This window comes from Dreissena polymorpha, chromosome 10, assembly GCF_020536995.1.
Source record: "Dreissena polymorpha isolate Duluth1 chromosome 10, UMN_Dpol_1.0, whole genome shotgun sequence".
In the NCBI taxonomy this organism is placed as follows: Eukaryota; Metazoa; Mollusca; class Bivalvia; order Myida; family Dreissenidae; genus Dreissena; species Dreissena polymorpha.
In genome coordinates this window covers 47,648,311-47,673,373 of record NC_068364.1, presented here as the reverse complement: position 1 = coordinate 47,673,373, position 25,063 = coordinate 47,648,311, and the positions used below count along the sequence as shown (strand labels likewise).

The 25,063-nt window shown below is 34.4% G+C and overlaps 1 protein-coding gene across 14 annotated transcripts in view; it reads left to right on the top strand.

Annotated features, from left to right (window-relative positions):
- The window catches only part of LOC127849330 (myosin-IIIb-like), an 83,651-nt gene that overhangs the window by 1,063 nt on the left and 57,525 nt on the right, over nucleotides 1-25,063 (top strand). For 3 of the 14 annotated variants that reach the window (XM_052382055.1, XM_052382053.1, XM_052382054.1), the window contains exons 1-3: nucleotides 15,558-15,730; nucleotides 21,878-22,765; nucleotides 23,929-24,104. In XM_052382055.1, the coding sequence (XP_052238015.1) occupies nucleotides 22,627-22,765; nucleotides 23,929-24,104 (315 nt within the window). In that variant the 5' untranslated portion in view covers nucleotides 15,558-15,730; nucleotides 21,878-22,626. The other 11 variants (XM_052382050.1, XM_052382051.1, XM_052382049.1 and 8 more) reach the window with 10 other exon arrangements.

The following is a 25,063-nucleotide window of genomic DNA, read 5'->3' as shown; positions in this document are numbered from 1 at the left end:
TAAATAAACTCTGATACACACATAGACAGTTTGTATCATAATTACAGCGGTGAGTTGTTTACTAATTGGTTACTAATTGGCCATCAAAGGCCCGTGTCGGTAAATTAAAGGACCGATTCGGTAATTAATTGTTTGCTTATTACGTAAAGACACATACGGCTAATTGAAAGTTTGTGAGTCGATAGTAATGCATAAGCTTTTCTTAAGAGAAAAAGACCAACTTTATTTTAAATGTATTATTGTTCATTCATGTTTTATATTTATTAAACATAATGAACTATGCACACATGTTTTTATACTAAAAATAAATCATTTTATTTTATTATTACAAGCGCATACAGATGATTCATAAAAAATAACAACACTTCATGCTTTATGTTTATCGCATATATTACATGTACACTATTTACAAATATTAGTATACTAACGATAAATCATTTAATTTGTTTGTTATTTATAATCATAATTGTCAACATTGTTGTAATTTTCTACATTTATATATTTATATATTATCAGTGGGACGAAACGTCTACCCCTTTTCAACACAAATATCAGTGGCACGAACTGGTAGTGGCACGAAACGTCCATAAACCAATAGGATTAGCATGTACACGTTGTGACAATTTGTATTATTGTGGAAAAACATTGGCTCACAGTTATTCAAAGTAACAAATTAAGTGATGACAGTCACAACATTTATTTGACCCAGTGAAACCCCTGAATTTATTTCATGTTTTCTTCATTTCTTCTACAAGGCCACTGATGCTTAAACTGGAACCGGAAAGATTAACATGCAGTTCAATGATGATAGGTGATAAAAAAACATCAAAATCCCTCCCCCCCCCACACACACCGGAAAGAAATATGATATCTTCATATCTCTAATGCGTGTAGTCGGATGCTAGCCCAAGTCGGTTATGAAATTGGCTACGAAGTTGTTTTCCTTAGCGCCAATGTAGATAGTAATATATTTATTATAATTTCATTACACAAAATGAGGAACAGCATACAATTGGTGAAAACATTCAATGCACTAATGTTTACAATTCATAAGTATATAGTATAAGCAAAGTATATACTTAAGTATATTAATAACCAAATGCAACATTTTCCAAAATTACGCGTGAAATTTGCCCTTTTTGGGGAAGCTCCCCTCTATTTTGAAAAGCTGGCTGGAGCACTGCTTATAGTTCAGGGAAAGAAGGAGGTCATGCAGGGTTTTTTTTGGCCCGATTTTATAGCCGAAATTCGGCTATGTTCCCAATCCCAACAAGTATACTTTTTTCCCAAAATGTGGCAAAAAATTCCCAATTTCCAAAAAAAAAAAAAAAATTTTTTTTTTTTTGGAAAGAAGTCTTATGTGTATTATATCTCAATTTTAATTCAATTACATCTAACATAGCATTATATGATTTTTTTCATTTAATTTGAATGATTATAAAGAGTTAGATCAAATTAAGTATTTCCCTAATCAGTGGACTTTTCGTGTGGAAAAAAAGGCTAATGAATTTATTTTCCCAATTTCATGAAAATGCCGATAAAATTCCCAATTCCAAAGCCATGGGCTATCTTCCCAAAAAGTGGAAAAAAAAACCTGTCATGTGATACTGGGTGCGTGATTGGGGGATAAAGAAGTTAAAATTTCTTGTAGGGGTAAGGTGACAGTGATCCACGTTGACTAGCTGGTGTTGGATTTTATATAGCATGGTGAGGGAGTTGGTCATGTGGCGTTGGGCAAGGGTGTTCCAATGAAGGGTCTGTAGCATAAGGGTGACACTACTGGTGTAAGAATAGTCATTCATGACATACCGGGCTGCTGCGCGTTGGACCCTTCTAGTTTATTTGCCAAGTAGTTTTGCCAGGGATGCCACACAAATGAACAATATTCAAGTTGTGGGCGTACATATGTGGTATAGGCAGCTTCCTTGACCTTGATATTTTGGGTCCTGACGTTTCTCTTAATGAAATGGAGGGAGTTTTTGGCCTTAAGAGATATGTTATTGATGTGCTTTGACCAGTTTCAGTCCTTAGTTAGGGTTACCCCAAGGTACTTGGCATTGACAGTTGACTTTAGTTCGATATTATGGAGGGTGTAGGGAAATATGATGGGGTTTCTTTTTCTAGTTACACGTAACACCTCGCACTTATCAGGGTTAAATTCCATTGCCCAATCTTTTTCCCATTGTTCTAGTTGGTAGAGGTCAATTTGGAGTTGTACTGAATCGGACTGGGACTTGATTGCCAGGTAGACTACAGTGTTGTCAGCAAATAACCTAGCATTACTTTTTGTGCTGTCAGGGAGGTCATTTATATATGTCAGGAAGAGGCAGGGACCTATGACTGACCCTTGTGGGACACCAGACATAACTGGGAGTTCATCCGAGATATGACCCTCAACCGCAACTCTCTGTGTACGGTTACTGAGGAAGGATCTTATCCAGGATGTGACCTCTAAGTTCACCCCAAGTTTGGATAATTTGTGGATGAGCTTGTGGTGATCGACCTTATCGAATGCTTTGGAGAAATCCATTACGATTACGTCAGTTTGTTGACCATTTTCTAGAGAGTCAAATAGTTCTTGGGAAAAACTAATCAGCTGTGTCTCGCAGCTATGTTTTGACCTAAATCCATGTTGAAAAGGGGAAAGGAGCTGGTGCTTATCAAAGTGGGACATTAAGTTTGAGACAATAATGAGTTCCATAAGGTTAGAGACAATACATGTAAGTGATATGGGTCTGTAATTACTTGGTTTTGACCTTGATCCGTTCTTGAACACAGGAGCTATGGTTGCTTTCTTCCACAGTACAGACAAAACAAATGTAGATATAAGTACCAAAAGTTCATTTGTGGATTCATTAATAATTGGCTTTACAAACATTGACAGTTTGTCAAATAAGGTTGCAGAGTTGGAAGCATTCTTAGCGCTACCATCATATATTGAGCGACCCACCAGATTCACTCGTCACATGTAGTTCTTCTTGAATGCTCTGAGCTTTAATGAGTACATACGTACAGCTCATAGGTGTTTCTCTCTGATGGCTGTAGTCACTATTCATTTGAGAGAATCAATCCCTTTACAGTCTTGTGAATGAACCAGCCCTGTAAGTGTCTAGACAATAACAAACAACAATAAATCGACATTAGGCCAAAAAAAAAAATAGTCTTGGTTCAGGGAACCCGACCGACCCTATTTTTTGCCCCCGACCCTAACGATTTTTTTGGTCCATGGAAAAAAATCTGATGGCGAAAATGCTAAAATCTCGTAAAATTTCATTGAAAACAGCCACCAATTAAACCTGGATTGGTTTTCTATATTTTTCTCTTTGTTTCAATGAAAGTGTTCGCAATTTGAACAGTGAACAATAACCGGTCTGCACGTGTATACGAGACATCGCTTGACCTTATTGTTATTGAAGTGCGCATGCTAGCTGGCCAATCAACATTGAGCTCGCTTACACATGAAATGACGTTGTTAAATGAAATGTAAAAATGGGTGGAGCTATGGAGTAATATTCGGTCATTCATGCGCAGACACTGTGCACTTTGAATACACAGTTAATATTGTCGTCTGCAAACAAAATAGCGGCCGGTCGCAAATGTCGTATTATTAAAGATTAAGAATGAAAAGAAGCGTGACAATATTTTAATTATTTCCAAGCTGTCTATTGATCTGAATTTAAAAGTGATAATTAAATAATTAGTTCTATGTCGATGATGTTACAACTTTCTGCCAATTTCCGATCGAAATGAAAAGATGATAATTAATTAATTTGTTTGTTTTACTCGCACACTATGCTAACTGACAGCAGCGTATTTTAATCAAATAAAAATGTGAAAAACACGCGCGGTTTAATTTTAATTAACATTTCAAATTTTTAACACATAGGAAGAGTCATTCATCTACACTACTATAAAAATGGAAGTAACCACTTTGTCTCTAAAGTTGCTAACATGGCGTCTTTAACCTTAAAGCGTTGTTGGACGAAAAAGAGTCATAACAAAAAAAAAATAATTAAAACACAAAACACTAGAACATTCAAAGAGTCATGGAAACTTGACAACAATTGGCTTCGCTTTGATCATGAATCAAAATCAATGTACTGTGACGCCCTTAGCCTGTACAAACCAATAGCAACATTCAAATTTATGTACACTGCTCACTTCCTGTGCGATGCGCTCAAACCCATTGCCATTTTATCAAAAAATGTACCAGAAGAAAGACTTGTGCTATTCTGAGGTTACCCTCCTTTTGACAGCCACTATTCAGACTCTTTAACACCTGTCGGAGACTAGGTCAGGTCTCATGATGAAAAAAATTCTGAAGGTCACACCCCAAACACCAGAGACTGATAAAGATGGCTTGTTCACTTTTGAATATGAAGGTCACACTATCACAGACAGACAAAGAAAAAATGGTTGGCTAAAAGAAATTTTGGGCCAGCGCTAGCCCTGAATTAGTGCATAAAGAGCTAGGAATATTGAATAATATACAACGACTAAATACCACATGTGCAATATTAATCATTTGGTCAGTGTTTAAACAATCATGGGTGCATTAACTGACCCTTTTTCACCCTGAAATCAGTCGACTGGTAAAAAAAAAAAAAAAAAAAAAAAAAAAGAAAAAACCTACCTACCCTCCTACATTTTTCTGGCCATGTTCCCTGAACCAAGACTATTTTTTTTTTGGCCTTACAATATTGTTTTTTTTTTTCACTCTTTAATACTTTAAATTGAGAATAATAGTTTTCCCAATTTTATATTTACTTTAAGGTTCAACATACATATCTGGATTGGGAAACAATCTAAATTTTATCTTTGGAAACCTTCTATTGTGAATTTAAGGTAATCATTTGAAAGATTTATACAGTAATTACTCTAAGTTTTCGGGCACTCATAAGTTTTCGGACACCCTCTTTTTTTAGGAAAAATATTTATTGTTTGTGACTGTTAATTTTCGGGCATACAGGTTTTCATCTCAAATAATGTCTCTAATTTTTTGGACAGTATATTTCACAGCGCTATTCTACAGACTTTGGCCCTGTTTCCCCTTATCTTGTGACACTTTGAGCATTGATTTTTACAACCGGATTAAGGTCATGAAACTTAATGGCAGATGCAGGCCTGAGGGCAATGGGCCATTACATTCACGCAATTGGGTAGAAAACAATGGATTAACACAACAGCATTTGAAACAGTTTTGTCCTATTAAGGAAGCAGAATGTTTTATGTTTTGAATTTTTGGTTCTATCATTTCAGGCAACAGTTAGCAAAGCTGTGATATTGTAATGATTTCAAAGCAGAAAAAGAAGACTATATCACAATACAATGATTGTAGATTGATTTATTTCAATATATGGTAATTATAATCTTCAGACACCTGTAATTTAAAAAACAAAATTTGTATCTAAATTTTCCAACATGAATTTTTAGCTCGGCTGTTTTCGCAGAAAACCTGAGGTATTGTCATAGCCAGCTCGCTAACCGGCGTCTGCCGTCGCGCGTCCGCCATGCTAAAACCTTTACATTGGCTCTAAAATCAAAGTGCTTCCACCTACAACTTTGAAACTTCATATGTAGATGCACCTTTATGAGTTCTACAATCCACACCCATTTTTGGGTCACTATGTCAAAGGTCAAGGTCACTGTGACCGCAAAAATAAAATAAAATTCTGACAAGCTTTCATTTATTCAAAATTGCACCCGCAGCCGAGCCTTGACACCAGTTAAGAGGTGCTATTGTTTTAAAAAAATTTTTTTCCAAAAACTTACAGTATATATAATATTGTGTTAAGATCCAAAAAAGAAATCACTGTGTGGCCAGCCTTCTTTGTTTCCACTGTAGCTAATATTAAGGTAATCATTATACTGACTCACCCCCTTAAAGGTTCTTACTGGAGCTAATATGAGCCTTGTTCTGAGAAAATTGGGCTTAATGCATGTGCGTAAAGTGTCATATAAGATTAGCCAGCCCTTACCAAAATGACTTACTCACGCTTATATGCGGCTTATATGCGAAGTATAAGGGAGTTATATGTGGTTTATAAACCGCTTATAAGTGGCATGTAAGCATTCAAATATCTTGTATAAGCGAGATATAAGTCTAAGGCAGTTATAAGCGAGATGTAAGTCTAGAAATGTTTCGCATATAAGCCGCTTATATGCGGTTTAAAAACTGCGTATACCTCCCTTAGAACATAGCCAAAACTATCCACTTTTTTTCTGCTTATATGCAGTTTATACACCGCTTATAAGCCGCTTATACATCTTATCCAAGCCTCAAACTGACCAATCAGTTCACATTTTTGTCACATGACTGGCAGATTGACCAATCAGAGCAACACAATACAATAACAAGTTTGAAATTTTCATTGGGCTCCACGCAAGACTATCGTAACTTACTATATATTATATAGTGAGTTACGATAGTCTTGCGTGGAGCCCACATATACTTTTTTTGGTAAGGGTGTGCAGTTTGCACAGGCTAATCAGGGATGACACTTTCTGCCTAAACTTGATTTTCGGTAAGGAGGGACTTCTTGAAACTAAAAATACCATAAAAGCAAAGTTAAGAGTGTGGTCCCTGATTAGCCTGTGCGGACTGCACAGGCTAATCTGGGACGATACTTTACGCACATGCATTATGTGCAGTTTTCTCAGAACACGACTCATATCTATCAAATTTATTGAAGCTGGCAAAACATTTCAGCTATATCTAATCATTACTGAAAATGCAAATTTTTCACTCAATAGCATTCTGAAAAGTTCTGATACATGGAAAGAAATAAAATATAATTTGTGCATTACTGAAATTTGCGTCTTTTAGGTTTACTCTGCTTCCTGTCTAGGCTGGTCTTTCTATCTTTTGAAATGTAATGTTCTGTGAATGGAAAGAAAATGAATTACACATAAATAACATTATAATTACATGTATAATTATACTTTTGCCATAAATAAAGCAAACATAAGAATTAAAGAAAATGACAATGGAATAGACTGAGAGACTGCCATTAAATGCTTGCTAATTATAAGCAGTATTAAAGCAACGTTAACCTTTATTTTTATGCCCCCGCTAGGGTTACTAAGCATATAGCAGTTGAACTATCTGTCAGTCTGTCAGTCTGTGCCTCCGTCCTAAAACTTTAACATTACCCAAAACTTGTGCAATATTGAAGATAGCAACTTGATATGTGGCATGCATGTGTATCTCATGGAGCTGCACATTTTGAGTGGTGAAAGGTCAAGGTCATCCATCAAAGTCAAAGGTCAAATATATGGCTTCAAAGCGGTGCAATAGGGGGCATTGTGTTTATGACAAATACATCTCTTGTTTCTTAATTGCAAGGCAATATGAAATTATTACAGTTTCTGTATGTTTTTGTGGCTTTGCCAAGGGGGTGGGGGCGCTGCTGTGAAGTCAGCGATTTTCCTTGTCCAATTGGGAAAAGTACCCGTACCGGTCCGATTGGGAAAAATTGAGTCGTGAAAACCTCAAAATTGGGAAAAATCGAGTCGTGAAATCCTGAAATTGGGAAAATCGCGTCGTGAAGTTTGGGTCTCATTGAATACATCATACAGTTCATACTTAATTGAACATACCCATTTAAATAATCATTTGCAGGCATGCCTTAATGACCATTTAGTTATAAAGTTTATATAAATAACAAAATATTATAAAGAACACACCAAATCAATTACTAGTTGTTTTAATCTCTTTTAAAGCAATGTCTCTCTCTTTCATTTTTGTGAAAATTTCAACAATCTTTGATGTTTGATCATCACTCAGTTGCTTGCATCCCTCCCTGCACAGCATCATTATTGCTGTCAATGTGTCCTGTGATAGATGGTTCCGATTGGTTTTTTGGCATAATATTTGCTATTATGACTCATTTCAAACTACGATAAGGTTACAAACCGACGTAAAACAGTACGCTGGCTGCCTGGCAAAAGAACCGGAAACAGTAACAACTCTATTGATTGAATGCCCTGAATAATAAAACCCGAAATTAATCGAGCGCGTGGTTACACACAACTATACGATTTTCTTTGTTCGCTCGCCGAAAGTTGTTTTTTTTACGAAACTTTCTATCGTTTTGAGAAAAAATTCGGACGCTGATTGGGATTTTTCCAGATGCCGAATGGGAATTTGGGAATTTTCGCTCGATTGGGAAAGTACCGTTTTGGGAATTTGGGAATTTTCGTTCGATTGGGAAAGTACCGTTTACCGGTACTTTATAAAGAAGGAGGAAAATCGCTGGAAGTGCGAGGGTCATAATTCATAAAATAACTGTCATTCATATAGGGATTAGAAAATTGATTGCCACAAGTGAAAATCATATTAAGAACACTAGTGTCTCATTCAAAATTATGTTGATAGATTATGTAACAAGGTCCCAGTGAACACAGCACTGATTGGTGTCTGTGTTCAGTGACATGAAGCTTTGGCATTGGGTTTTAATTGTCATATTATTTTTCAGAGCGGGAAAATTGGATCTTTTTTAATTCCTAGGGATATCCGCTAAAAAGGTACTTGGAGATTCCACAAAGCAGACTATAGTGTCTTACCATTCAATAATATTAATTTACTTTATATGACCAGGTTTTTCACACTAAAAGACTGGTCAGCATTAAATAATAAGTGTGGAGCAATAACATTTGTCATATTGTTGAGGGACCTTTATACATTTTGGTAACTTGACAAAATTACAAAAAAATTGTTTTAGTGATGATATTTGTGACGAAACAGTAATACTTAACATTAACCATGCTCTAAAATATCCATTATAGGAATCTTTTGACAATTTAAAACGCTGAAAATTATAAAGCGTTGCAACGCAAAACGATTGAATAATTTTGAGAGCCTTGTTTTTGTCTTTATATTTTGTGATACATGTACTACGATGATTGCTTATTATAAAGTATAAAATACATCACTCATTGTATGAGCACAAATGGCCGAGTGGTCTAAGCGTTAGACTTTTACTCCAGGGATCTGAGGTGTTCAAGCCCAGTTGAGGGTTAATTTTTTTCTTTCTTTAAATATATTTTTGCTATTTTACTGGAAATTTTGAGATCCAATGTTTAAATTTATCAATATAAAGCATTTAAGGACAAACTTCAATACATGCCAAAATGTGTGAAAAGGTCCCTAAATTAATCATTTTATATTTGTAATTATTATTTGCAAATAAAAGAATGTATTTATAAATATCATTTCCTGTTACTTATAAAAGATTAACTTGAGATTTGACAATATGGTGTGGACTGTCTTATTTACATCATAACAACACTGTAAACCTAATTAAAAATCCATATTGGCAGTTACAGATGTCCAATAAATGGTCACATATGTTGCAATAACTGACGTTTTATGAGACTGTACCTCTTAAGGGACATATTCACAGATAAAGAAATCAACATTTTTTTAAGAGAGTTGTTTGACCGTTTTCATATATTTCAATTACACCTAATATTTCACAACATCAGGCCTTTTCTTGGTTTATCATTCTAGGGGTCTGTTAAACAGATCCATTCCCAAAGCAAAATTGTAAAAAAAATCCCAATTAGATTTTTTTTCCCAATCTGAGTAAGCCTGACATATCAACTTCTGATAATAAGAGCAAGCCTGCTATGTAAAACTCTGATAATCTGAGCAAGTCTGCTATGTAAAACTCTGATAATCTGAGCAAGTCTGCTATGTAAAACTCTGATAATCTGAGCAAGCCTGCTATGTAAAACTCTGATAATCTGAGCAAGTCTGCTATGTAAAACTCTGATAATCTGAGCAAGTCTGCTATGTAAAACTCTGATGATCTGAGCAAGCCCACTATGTAAAACTCTGATAATCTGAGCAAGTCTGCTATGTTAAACTCTGATAATCTGAGCAAGTCTGCTATGTAAAACTCTGATAATCTGAGCAAGCCTGCTATGTAAAACTCTGATAATCTGAGCAAGTCTGCTATGTAAAACTCTGATAATCTGAGCAAGTCTGCTATGTAAAACTCTGATGATCTGAGCAAGCCCACTATGTAAAACTCTGATAATCTGAGCAAGTCTGCTATGTTAAACTCTGATAATCTGAGCAAGCCTGCTATGTAAAACTCTGATAATCTGAGCTAGCCCACTATGAAAAACTCTGATAATCTGAACTAACCCACAATGTAAAACTCTGATAATCTGAACTAACCCACAATGTAAAACTCTGATAATCTGAGCAAGCCCGCTATATAAAACTCTGATAATCTGAGCAAGCCCACAATGTAAAACTCTGATAATCTGAGCAAGCCCACACTATAAAACTCTGATAATCTGAGCAAGCCCTCCCTGTAAAACTCTGATAATCTGAGCAAGCCCTCCCTATAAAACTCTGATTAACTGAGCAAGCCCTCACTATAAAGCTCTTATAATCTGAGCAAGCCCTCACTATAAAACTCTGATAATCTGAGCAAGCCCTCACTATTAAGCTCTGATAATCTGAGAAAGCCCTCACTATAAAGCTTTGATAATCTGAGCAAGCCCTCACTATAAAACTCTGATAATCTGAGCAAGCCCTCACTATAAAGCTCTGATAATCTGAGCAAGCCCTCTCTATAAAGCTCTGATAATCTGAGCAAGCCCTCCCTATAAAGCTCTGATAATCTGAGCAAGCCCTCCCTATAAAACACTGATAATCTGAGCAAGCCCTCTCTATAAAGCTCTGATAATCTGAGCAAGCCCAGATCAAAGTTACAGTTTATAGGGCTTGCTGGCTAAAGCTAGTTAATTTTGATCACTGACTGAAAAATAAAAATGTAAGTAATACTAAATGTTATTATAGCCATTTGACTGCTTTCATATTTTGAAATATGTATTTATAGTTATGGTTTATAGGCTTACATATATAAGACATATATTCTGTATCATAAAACAGTGACTTTTTTAGGGCTTGGCTGAAATTCAGCCCATTCCCCAGGTGAAAAGTTAATAATCTCCCCTACTATGACCTTAAATTTCTCTCTCAATGTTTAACTTTGACAAAAAAAGACAGACTTCAGACCAAATTCGACTTAGTTAATTACCAGTATTTTTGTAAGCAATGTTAGCAATATTCATAAACCAAATTTGAGCATTATTTAATTAAGTTTTGATGCAAAGTATGTTTTATTCCAAATTTGAATATAAACATGTGATCATTCTTATGTACAAACATATAATTTCCCTTTTTGTCATAAAATTACATTAATTAACAGTTTGTTAATAAGTATTGAACACAAAGTTTATTAACCATTTTTGAGAGCTTATATGAAACATTTTTGAAATCCATGAACTGTTCAAAACACTGAAAATGGCTCATGAAAAGTTCATGAGCACTTAAACTTTTTTATGCTCCCGGTAGGGTGGAATATAGCAGTTGAACTGTCCGTCGGTATGTCAGTGTGTCAGTATGTCAGTCAGTCTGTCCGTCCGTCCGAAAAAAACTAACATTGGCCATTACTTTTTCACTATTGAAGATAGCAACTTGATATTTGGCATGCATGAATTGTGTATCTCATGGAGCTTAACATTTTGAGTGGTGAAAGGTCAAGGTCATCCTTCATGGTCAAATGTCAAATTTATGGTGTCTGTCCGTCCGAAAACTTAAACATTGGCCATAACTTTGTCAATATTGAAGATAGCAACTTGATATTTGGCATGCATGTGTATCTCATGGAGCTGAACATTTTGAGTGGTGGAAGTTCAAGGTCAAGGTCATCCTTCAAGGTCAAGGTCATCCTTCAAGGTCAAAGGTAAAAAATAAATTTCAAAGCGGCGTTCTCATAAAGCTGCACATTTTGAGTGGTGGAAGTTCAAGGTCAAGGTCATCCTTCAAGGTCAAAGGTCAATTTTTTAATTATTTTTCAAAGCGGCGCAATAGGGGGCATTGTGTTTCTGACGAACACATCTCTTGTTTACATGGGTATGGTAGTTCACAATGCTGTTTGTGAGCTTGATTGTCTTATACTAGTATGACCTTTCAAGTGCAATATCTGTGTTAAAATGGTAAAATGCCATGAAAGAAATGAAACAAATTACCTCTTTAACACCTTTGTCTTTAGTGTTTCATAAACACTGGGAAAACCAAGTTGTATGATTCTCTTAATCAGCCCATAACCAGTCTGACATAACCAAGCGAAAATGTGAGAACTAATTGCTGCATGTGTACTTTCATATTTCTATTGATGCAGAGGAGGTAAATTGCTTTTGAGCATACATGTATATTATTGTTTACTGTTGCATACTTTCAAACAGGAACTCCCTGACCATCTTTAAAATAATGAAATAAATGCAGTCATGCAAATTTGTTATTTTGTGTGCTCCTGATTGTAAGGGCATTTCGAATGTTGTGCTGTGAGACATAACAGAAAATTAAGAAAAACATGATACATTTCTGAACTTGAAAGCAAATGATTAAACATGTCATTAAGATTTTCTTAGATTCTATTACATGTACATGTTAATTTTCTTCAGGATGCATTGAGATTTGAGATTTCCTAGGGGCTAGTTATGATTTGCAAGCACTTAATTAGTCTTACAAGGAATTTTGGGAATTTACATCGTTATATAACCATACATTTTCCTCTACTTGGCCTTTGATATAATTATGCTCCTTTGAAAAGCTGCTTATATGATAAACATTCTTTGATTTGGATCATAGCTCTGCAGAAGCCATTGACATGGAATATAAAGGATTTGCATACATTTCCCCTTATTAGTAATAGAAAATTGCCAACAGTTCTTTGATCTCTGGTGTTGGTAGTCAAACAAGAATTATTTATTGAATACTGGATTTTATTATGCATAATTGTATTGCAGTATAAAATTATGAATTATTAAACAAGACTGGACAAGACAATGAACATGAATGGAAAGTCAATATTTCCCTAATATTTTATTCACAAATGTGCAACTTTTTAATTGACATTATAGTATTGCTACTACTTCAAATAGTACTGCTACTACCACTGCTACTACTACTTCTACTACTTATACTACTACTACTACTTCTGCTATTACTATTACTACTACTACTACTACTACTACTTCTACTACTACTACTACTGCTGCTACTGCTACTGCTGCTGCTGCTGCTATTGCTACAGTGACAGTGAAAATGATAACTACAACAATCATGATAAAGTCTCATAAGTCATCTGGATAATTATGATACAGATTATGAATGGTGCTGATGAAAAACTTAATAAAATATTGATTTCTGAACTATTTCTTAAATTGATACTTTAACCTCATCAACCTCATCAACTACATATACTCAGTGTTAGAAGCAAACGTTTTTACCAAGGTTGTCTGTCCTTTTTCTTTAAAAAAAATCTTGTACAGATTTCACTAAGAAAACATAGGCGCACGCCACAAGTTTTTGGGACCATTTAGCCATAAGGCTTGTGGTTATTTCAAATTCTGTACTATTACCACAACTCAACCACCACACTATTAAAACAACCACAAACAACTACTAAAAAGGTTAAGTTAATAATATATAATGCATTAGTAAACCTTCTTGACAGTCTTGATATTTTCAGCATTTTTGGTCCTTATTTATATTTGAGTTAAACATGTGTGGCTGAAATGCTAGTTTATGTCAATAAGGAAGTAACAAGATATTTCATGTTCCTTAACTCCCAACTATAATAGTGCTATGAGATAAGCCTTGATATACAATCTTTAAATACCGTAATTACTCTATGTTTTCGGACACTCAAAGTTTTCGGACACCTCTGTTTTTAGCAAAAATAATTATTTTTAGTTACTTTTAATTTTCGGACACACGAGTTTTCGTCAATAATAAATGTCTCTAAGTTTTCGGACAGTATATTTTACAGCGCTATTTTACCAAATGTCGGTCCTGTTTTCGATATCTAATGACACTTCGATCACGGGGTTTTACAACTGAATTAACATCATAAAACATGGCAGGTGCATGCCTGAGGGCAACGGACCATTACAATTGCGTTATAGGGTAAATAACCTTGTAAACCGGTATTAAACAATGGTTTCGCCCGATAGCATAAGCGTTATGACAATTACCAGGGGTAGGGCCAATTAGCAGATCAATTATCTACCGCAATTGTACTACCCATTTTCAGTAAAATAACTGTGACAAATACTTAACGTTTCAAAGTTTGGTGCACCCTATTGCAAGTTTTATGAACAATGGAAGGTGTTAGACAAGAAATATCGGAAATGAAAAAACAAAGAATTCATAGTTTGCTTTTTTATTGCGTTAATTACAGGTTTGTACTAGTGAGTATCGGTACAATACATGCTCATCTTTGAACTTGTTTGTCAAAGTACAACCTTGTTGTAACTATCTGTCAAATAAATTAAGCGTTTAAAATTATTTGAAATGCAGTGCACACATATATAACTGTAATTTATACTATACGGCATGGTATTTTACAAGTGCGTGCTATTACCGGTAGTGGTTGATACAATTGACGCTATTTTCGGACACTTAAATTTTTGACTCTAAAAAAAAGTTTTTGGACACCTGTATTTTGTGAATATTTTTCGTATTAACTAAGTTTTCGGACACGAAAAAAATTAATTATTTTTAAGTGTCCGAAAACATAGAGTAATTACATTACATTTACAGTTTTTTGCAAGGCAATTGTTTGCTTTAGAAAAAAAGCTATGTGTGGGTGGTGACACATGATTATCATGAACATGGTAGGTACTTGGATGTTTAAGTGTAGCAGTGAACTGTAGCAGTGTTAGAGAATGAAGTATTTTCTGATAAGAAGAGTGCTTTGTGGATCTTAGCAGGAACCTAAATGCAAGATTGATGTGTGTATTACTGTTATTGTTTGAATATAAATGATAAGAACAGTATTTATGCCCCCCCCCCCCCCCCCCCCCCCCCCGGTAGGGTTGCATTTAGCAGTTAAACTGTCAGCCTGTTTGTCTGTCTGTATGTCCGTCCGAAAACTTTAAAATTGGCCATAACTTTTGCAATATTGAAGATAGCAACTTGATATTTGGCATGCATGTGCGTATCTCATGAAGCTGCACATTTTGAGTGGTGAAAGGTCAAGGTCATCCTTCAAGGTCAAAACTTAAAAAAATAATGACTTGGTCTAATTATAAAGCATGCAAGCTTCATACAATATTGATGTACAAAAACAGTTTGTAACAGCGGTAATTGACCAGCGACGACCTGAGTGACAGTCACCAGTTTTATGACAGATGTTTGAGAAGTATAATGGCATTTATGGCGTAGTTTTAGACTCATATGTTTGAATCATCATGATAACAAATTATTGGGATTTTCTGGTTCTTTACCCTGTGCAAAAGTTTAGATATACATGTATATGCTTATTGCTTATTTGTGTAAAATAATAATCAGTAGAAATTGGCATGGTGTGAAAGAGGACATATTAGACTTGTATGATTCAATCATTATGATAACAAATTATTGGGATTTTCTGGTTCTTAACCCTGTGATATAGATAATTAGAGATTATTATGCTTATTTGTGCAAAATATTTATCAGTAGATTTGGCATGCTGTGAAAGCCTTATCTATGATATGATTTGAGGGGAAATTAATTTCACCTTGAAGCATTTCAAGATACTGAAGAAAATGTTTGCTTGATACACTCAGAGTTTATTCATTGTTATGTGTTTAAACTAAATGCAAAGATAATATTGGTGTGCTTGGATTTACTCATTTGATAAGGAAGTTGTGTTCATTAGAAGTAAGCAGTTTAAAGTTTTGATGACTTAGACTATCAAAAAGATTATTTAACCCTTTGCATGCTGGGAAATTTGTCGTCTGCTAAAATGTTGTCTGCTGAATTTCTAAAATTAGCATTTTCTTCGATTTTTTTTTCAAAGATTACTATCAGAATAGCAAACAGTTTGGATCCAGATGAGACGCCACGTTTTGTGGGGTCTCATCTGGATCCAAACTGTTTGCAAAGGCCTTCAAAATTCGGTTCCAGCACTGTAAGGGTTAACATGATGCATGATGTTATTCAGAATATATTTGTGTTGTTCCTATTTTAAACAGCTGATGTTAACCATTTGCATGCTGGGTAATTTGTCTTCTGCTAAAATGTCTTCTGCTGAATTTCTAAAATTAGCATTTTCTTCGATTTTTTTCAAAGAATACTATCAGAATAGCAAACAGTTTGGATCCTGATGAGATGCCACGTTCTGTGGCGTCTCATCTGGATCCAAACTGTTTGCAAAGGCCTTTAAAATTCAGCTCCAGCGCTTTAAGGGTTAAGCTGCTTAATGTCATGTGTTTGTGTACATGTGAGTGTGCTTGGCGGGCCATGATGCTTAATTTGTGTGATTATATATATGTCCGATTTTTTTTTTACTTATTCATTTGGCAGTTTCAAACTTAAAATAATAATCATGAGAAGAATACAATTCTTTTGCCATATTCATCAGCATTATAATACTGTATAATCATTATTATTTGTGGGACATTATTTTAGTATATCTTGTGAGTTATCCGATCCTCACATTTAACCCTTTACCACTTAGATACATATTTTGACACATTTGTAGTCTCTTAGAAAGTTTAATTTTATTCTTTCTAGATTCAAATTTAAAAGGCTTCATTTCCAAACCTTAGATACTGATGAGCAGCAAACAGCATAACACCTGAACAGACTGTGAGTTACTTGCAGGCTGTTCTGGTTTATGCTGTTTGCACATAGCTGTTTTCATTTTGCTTCTAAGTGGGAAAGGGTTAATACAAACACTTGGAAAACTAATGCAAATACGTCATTTTTACCATGAAACAGACATAATCTAGTTTGTATGTCTATAAAAAGTCATTGTTTTAAACTACAAAATTGTATGCTGCCTAATAAAAATGACTTTCTGATACATAAGTGCTTAAAAAGACTTGTTCACAGATTTGTGCATGTGTTGAAGTTTTCATTTAATACTTTAAATTGATACATGTAAACATTGGACCTAAATGGCTGCAGTTAAGAACAAGAATAAAATTAAAGATGGGACCAAAAGTAATCCTGAACTGGGTTCAAACCACTGACCTTTGGAATAAAAGTCTAGAACTTAAACTCATCGGCTATCCTTGCTGATACAGTGAGTGGTGTATTTTATATCGGGTACTTTGAATAAGCAATTCTGGTAATGTCACCAGTGTTTTTTTTTCAATGTTGGAATGTGACCGGGTCCCTATGGATTGTGAAAATGTGCGGCGTTTTGACTAAAATTGGGAAATTAGTGTTGTTGTTGTTTTGCTAAAAAAATCTTCAAAATTGAGAGTACATGTGTTTTCAGTATTATATTTACAAAGGTTGAACTTATATGGATGCATTTGGAATTTTTAACTCCCATTTGAAGAAAAAATATATAATTTTTCTATTGGGAATAGGGCCGGTTACCAGACCTGATTTTGAATGAAAAAAACACTGGTCACAAAATATAATGATAACAAAAGAACCATCCACATTATTCAATTTTGTTCCAATTGTATCGCTTTATAATTTTCAGGTTTTTAAATTTTCAAAAGATGCATCTAATAGATATTTTAGAGCATAATAAATGTTCCGTATTATTATACCCCCACTAAACGAAGTTTACGGGGGTATATGAGCTTGTCGGTCGGTCGGTCCTTGTCCGCTCTCTAATTCAAGTAGTTTTCTTCCAATCTTCACCAAACTTGGTCAGAAGTTGTATATAGATGATGTCTAGGCCAAGTTCGAACATGGGCCTTGCCGGGTCAAAAACTAGGTCAGGGGGACACTTAGTGAGTTTTAAACATTGAGCATGGTGTCCGCTGTTTTTTGTGAAGACAACATGCAAAATATTCTATGTCAATGCAGCATGTGGTATTCATAATATAATATAATATTTGTCTGTGACACATTTTTAAGCTCTATTTTTTTCCTTGTAAATATCAAAACCACAACGAAAAATTGCAAATCTGAAACAATTTTGTTAATTTTGACATTTTTCCACAATGTGAAAAGGTCCTTTTAATGTGTGAGTGCATGGATTTGAAATTAAGGCTGATATTTTTCAGTCTAAGGACTGACAATTAGATGTAAGTTAATGCGCTGAGGTTAATTGGCTGTTGAAACATCAAATCATAGTGGTCGTAAACATAATAAATGCAAGTGAATTGTGGAAGTATTGCATTTAAAATTGCCACATACATAAACATGTATTTGAATCTGTCACGTGTTGATCATAAGTCTTGGAAAAAGAATGTCTCATTTTAAAGGGATCTTTTCACGGTTTGGTAAATTGACAAATTTGAAAAAAGTTGTTTCAGATTCGCAAATTTTCGGTTTAGTTATGATATTTGTGAGGAAACAGTATTACTGAACATTTGCCATGGTCTAATATAGCTATTATATGCATCTTTTGACAATTTAAAAACCTAAAAATTATAAAGCGTTGCAACGCGAAATGATTGAATAATCTGAAGAGTTCTGTTGTTGTCGTTTAAATTTGTGAAACTACGAAGATTGCTTATATAAGGTATAAAATACACATCTTATGTATGCTTGGCAGGATAGCTCAGTTGGCTTATGCGTTTTTTACTTCAGGATTCCGGGGGTCACTGGGACGAGCCCTGCTGCGGGCTACTTTTTTTTTCCTTTTTTAAAATTTATTTTTGATTTTTTACTGGAGCTTTTGAAATTTATTTGTTTACATTTATCAATATAAAGCATTTAATGACAAACTTCAAAACATGCTAAAATCTGTGAAAAGGACCCTTTAATTGGGGCTTTGCAAGTTAAATGTAAGACTTTGACAAAACAAGAAATCTGCAATACTTTTGTCGCATTTTCATTAAAGTCAAACATTATCTTTTAGAGATTTTCTCATTTAAATGCGTGGGTGCATAAAACGGGAGTATACCAGCTTAGATAGGTTATCTAGAGAACCTGTACAGATTGGGTAAGAGTGTTTTATCTTAGCTTAAAATGAAATAAATGGTTTGTATGCTATAATTTAAACAACTGCAAAGATAGATATGCAATCTTACCTGTGTTAAGCAGCTGTTCAAAAGACATAGTAAACAAGAGGGCTGAATGCAGGTACATGTAGCTGCTTAATTTATATATAGTCAGGTGACCAGTTTTTAGATGGTCATTTGTTATATTACACTAATTCGGATTCCCATAGGGTCCCATTATATAACTGACAACTTTCAAAGCATATTTCTTGCCTTTCTGATATATCAATTTTTCCGAACATGTTATGATTTCAGTGCGGGAACCGGATTTTAAAGGCCTTTGCAAACAGTTTGGATCCAGATGAGACGTCACAGAACGTGGCGTGTCATCAGGATCCAAACTGTTTGCTGTTCTGATAGTATTCTTTGAAAAAAATCGAAGAAAATGCTACTTTTAGAAATTCAGCAGACGACATTTTAGCAGACGACAAATTTCCCAGCATGCAAAGGGTTAAAGATGGATCAGTCCTCTACCAATAATTGCAATTAAAAACATGCCGTCTCACAACTTCAAAGAAATAAAATCACTGTCGAATGCACCCACCGTAGAAAACAGTGTTTCGGAAGCCTTATTTCGACAAAAGCCACTACAATAGAAACCCCCCCCCTTCATCTTTCTAGTTAGCTTCCAATCCAAGGCATCAAAGTACTCCGGACACATACAGGATATTAGAAATAACCACAAAAGACATGTCTCACATTGTTATATGGCATTTACTTAAGAAGAGAAAAGGAACTCTTTAGAAACAGGCACTACTTTCGAATTGACCTGCAGAGGGATATGCAACGATTTAGTCTAAAAAATGTCTTTGATGCATAACCAGTATTTCCAAAAGCAACCAAACATTTGTATTGATAAAAGAAAGTAGTCCAGCTACATGTTACAGAAACAGAATACGCTAGTAGCCATTTTTATGTCTCCCACTATAGTAGTGGGGGACATATTGTTTTTGCCCTGTCTGTAGGTCTGTCTGTTGGAGACTGTTGGTCTGTTTGCGCCAACTTTAACATTTTGCAATAACTTTGTTATATTGAAGATAGCAACTTCATATTTGGCATGCAAGTGTATCTCATGAAGCTGAACATTTTTAGTGGTGAAAGTTCAAGGTCAAGGTCATCCTTCAAGGTCAGAGGTCAAATATATGTGGCCAAAATCGCTCATTTTATGAATACTTTTGCAATATTTAAGATAGCAACTTGATATTTGGCATGCATGTGTATCTCATGGAGCTGCACATTTTGAGTGATGAATGGTCAAGGTCAAGGTCAACCTTCAAGGTCAGAGGTCAAATATATGTGGCCCAAATCACTTATTTTATGAATACTTTTGCAATATTGAAGATAGCAACTTGATAGTTGGCATGCATGTGTATCTCATGGAGCTGCACATTTTGAGTGGTGAAAGGTCAAGGTCATCCTTCACAAGGTCAAGGTCATCCTTCAAGGTCAAACATCATATAGGGGGACATTGTGTTTCACAAACACATCTTGTTTATTGTATGAATTTTGAATACAATTATACTCTGGTGTAAAAAATGAAAGGTACATAATACAAAAATAACATCCAGCATTCTCTTTATTACTGACAACATATATACTGCTTATGATTGATTTCACCCATACCATAGTTACTGATGGAGTTACATGATTCGTACATTTATATGCTATATATGTTACTTCCCTTTAATTTGCTGATGTGTTGTTGAATATAGGAGTAAATTGCTATGACGTTTATACGAGTCAATATTAATTGAACCATATAGTCTTATAGATCAAATTCGCCAGCTACTAGCAAACAATAATTAATTAGTTGCAGTTTTTGTCTGTCAATTACTACATTTGTGATTGATAAGCATCTATTGATGAGTGTCAATTTTGTATTTTTTTGTTGTCTTTCCTGGTGTCTTGGTATGATGGCTGAAGCCTTTTATAAACAGATGTCATCAATCGATCAAGTTGGGCATCAACATTCATGCGAATATATGAGTAGTTTGTTGCAATTAATTTTGTGACTTCCTTAATTTAATTGATTTACAGTTCAATTTTAAGTGTAGTTTTTCAGCCCGTCCCTCCCTCGATCATTCCCACCCTCCCCTTCAAAGATGGAAGGCATCAATTTTAGGTGGTTGGATGTTTTCATTAATTCATATTTTATTTCAACTTACTGACTTCATGTGAATATCATTAAGGATATTTATATTACTGTTGGATTATTATTGCTAAGGACTATATTGTCAGTGCCTTGTTCAATAATTACTGACTAGATATGCTTTCGGGGCTAATTTCACATCCTTTGACAAGCTTTGTTTAAAATGGACCATTTCTCTTGATTTTGTGTACGTTATTTACAATTTTATGCCACAAAGTTATAAATTTGTAACCAAACTGAACCTATTATAGGTGTCTGGTATCTAGTAAGAATCAGTTCAACATTGGGAAAAGCCTAGAATACAGCGATTTAGTTAAAACTACCATCAGATGGGTCAGACTTGCCACCCTGCCCCGATTTAACAACACTGTATGTTTTAAAATGCAAGATGTGTCCCTACACGGTCCTCATAGTCTAATGAACATCAAATCTTAATTCAATAATTTTGACACAAATAACCTGTGTTTACAAAATAATTAAATATTGTTTCTCTGATCTTGCTGTCAAGAAAATCTTCCTTTTCCAAAATTATTTATTTGCATTATAGATATTAAATTGTATACTTGGACTAGATTACTTGTGGCACAGGTGGGGGGATCTTTTTCCCATGGGCAGTCATATTTAGACCAAATTACCGGTATACATGTGTCTAAATTTTCAATCAAAGTACTTCATAATGTTTGTCCAGTGTTAACCAGTTCAGAGTAAGTGTTTTTTTAAATATTTTTTAAAATTTCATTTCAGACTTGAAAGCCATTGGTTCAGACTGAAAAACCCTCCGACTGCACTAACTGACATGGTGGAAGCCTCCGGTCAACAATTTCCTGGGACGTATAGGAAATGAAGACATATTTATACAGCACGTCTTCTGTTATTGCTTTATCAATCTGACATGCAACTTATGATGCCATACAATCAGAAGCTTGCCTGTTTTTGTAGTTTCTGATAATTTAATATAAAACAGGAAAGCTGTGAGCCATATCAGGAACAATACCTTGATTAGCTGATCAAAGGAACAAGAGCCTTGGACTGCTTCTGTAGTTGACTTACTGGTGTTTGTATTGGATATTGAAGCCTTAATTGCAATAAGCCTGACAACTAATTGGCTTTGGAAATAAGTGATTCTATTTTATATGAAATCAGTACTGAAGCAAGATGACAGCTCTGTTGAATGGTTAAACTTAAAGGCTCTTGCTTAACAAGACTTAATGCTGGATTAAAAAAAAAGTTTTTGATTAAAAAGATTAGGAAGTACAAAAAAACAACAACTGAAATAGAATACTATTAGTGAGACTTAAAAAAGGAATTTTAACAAAAGACAGGATATTCTTATTTAAAAAGTTTGAGAAAATGCTGACAGAGTATTTATTTCAAAAATCAAACTTAACACACTTTATGTAATGTGCCTTGGAAAAAATCAATTTGAAGAACATCAATTGAAGCACTTACTGAAGTCACAATAAACAACAATTGCAACAGCAACAACAGCAATAATGTTTCGGATGTATGATCAGTACAGTTCGGAGATCAAGTTCTCGGAGCTGCCCAACCCAGAGGAATTATGGGAGCTCCAGGACCTGATTGGGGAAGGCACCTATGGGGAGGTGTACACAGCTAAAAATAGAAACACAAGTAAGTTCCACTGTATACAGCTAAAAATAGAAACACAAGTAAGTGCCACTGTATACAGCTAAAATTAGAAACACAAGTAAGTGCCACTGTACACAGCTAAAAATAGAAACACAAGTAAGTGCCACTGTATATGGCTAAAAATAGAAACACAAGTAAGTGCCAATGTAAACAGCTAAAAATAGAAACACAAGTAAGTGCCACTGTATACAGCTAAAAATAGAAACACAAGTAAGTGCCACTGTACACAGCTAAAAATAGAAACACAAGTAAGTGCCACTGTATATGGCTAAAAATAGAAACACAAGTAAGTGCCACTGTATATGGCTAAAAATAGAAACACACTTAAGTGCCACTATATACAGCTAAAAATAGAAACACACTTAAGTGCCACTTAGCTTCAAACTGAAATTGGTTGGCTTTATTGCTGATAATTATATTTATGTATATATTTTAAATGTTGTTTTTGATGTTTGAATCTGCAAATTTGTTCATATTTGGTTAGATTGTATTGATACTATATATATATATATATATATATATATATATATATATATAATATATATATATATATATATATATTGTAAAATATTGTTTTCAATATTTAAATTATTATATTTTTTTGTTTTAATTATTTTACTGTGTTAAATTAAAGTGCCATTTTTTGTTAAGATTAATGGTGCCATTAAGATGTAGAAAACCAGTTTGTTTAGAATACAGCATTTTTGTTTAGTATGTTTACAGTTGATATTCCTCATACTGTTATTTAAATAGTAGAGCTCCAAACCCAAAAGATAAAAAAAGGATCGAAAACTAAAAATCTAGACTATAGCTCTTAGCCATAATAATCCCAACATTGAGGCAGGCTTTTGGAAAATGGGGCTTAAAGTGCATAAAGTTTTATCCCAGATAAGCCTTTGGAGTCCACATTGACAGAATGTTTGATTAGAAGAGACTTCATTTAAACAAAATTTCCTTTGCATGCTGGGAAATTTTTTCGCCACAGAATGTGGCGTCTCATCCGGATCCAAACTGTTTGCTATTGTGATAGTATTCTTTGAAAAAAATCAAAGAAAATGCTAATTTTAGAAATTCAGCAGATGACATTTTAGCAGACGACAAATTTCCCAGCTTGTTAAGGGTTCAATTATAATTGCTGTATCTAGATGAAGTTGTGGCGGTGAAGATCATGGAGTCCATCCATGAGGTGATAGAAGAGATAGAGGTTGAGTACAAGATCCTACGAGACTTCAACGATCACAAGAACATGCCCCAGTTTCATGGACTGTATCTGAGGATGGGGGAGAGTGGGGCGGACGATCAGCTGTGGATGATGATGGAGGTGGGACCAGGCAAAAATTCTTCATAAAATTATCTTTGTTTTTAACCCATTTATGCCTAGTGTACTCTCCCATCCTTCTGAATTTGATCAATTTATTTCCAAAATTAGGGATGTCAAGTATATTTATGGGTCTACGCTGTTTGCCAAGGCCTTTTTTCGAGACACTAGGCATAAATGGGTTAAATCAGAAATCTGCAAATTCATATTTCGAAAAAAATATGTTTTTGAAATAAACATTAAATTGTATGCAGAGGAGTATAAATAATGTTACAGTATGCAGAGGAGTATAAATAATGTTACAGTATGCAGAGGAGTATAAATAATGTTACAGTATGCAGAGAAGTATAAATAATGTTACAGTATGCAGAGAAGTATAAATAATGTTACAGTATGCAGAGAAGTATAAATAATGTTACAGTATGCAGAGGAGTATAAATAATGTTACAGTATGCAGAGAAGTATAAATAATGTTACAGTATGAAGAGGAGTATAAATAATGTTACAGTATGCAGAGGAGTATAAATAATGTTACAGTTTGCAGAGGAGTATAAATAATGTTACAGTATGCAGAGAAGTATAAATAATGTTACAGTATGCAGAGGAGTATAAATAATGTTACAGTATGCAGAGGAGAATAAATAATGTGACAGTGTGCAGAGGAGTATAAATAATGTTACAGTATGAAGAGGAGTATAAATAATGTTACAGTATGAAGAGGAGTATAAATAATGTTACAGTATGCAGAGAAGTATAAATAATGTTACAGTATGCAGAGGAGTATAAATAATGTTACAGTATGAAGAGAAGTATAAATAATGTTACAGTATGCAGAGGAGTATAAATAATGTTACAGTATGCAGAGAAGTATAAATAATGTTACAGTATGCAGAGAAGTATAAATAATGTTACAGTATGCAGAGGAGTTTAAATAATGTTACAGTATGCAGAGAAGTATAAAT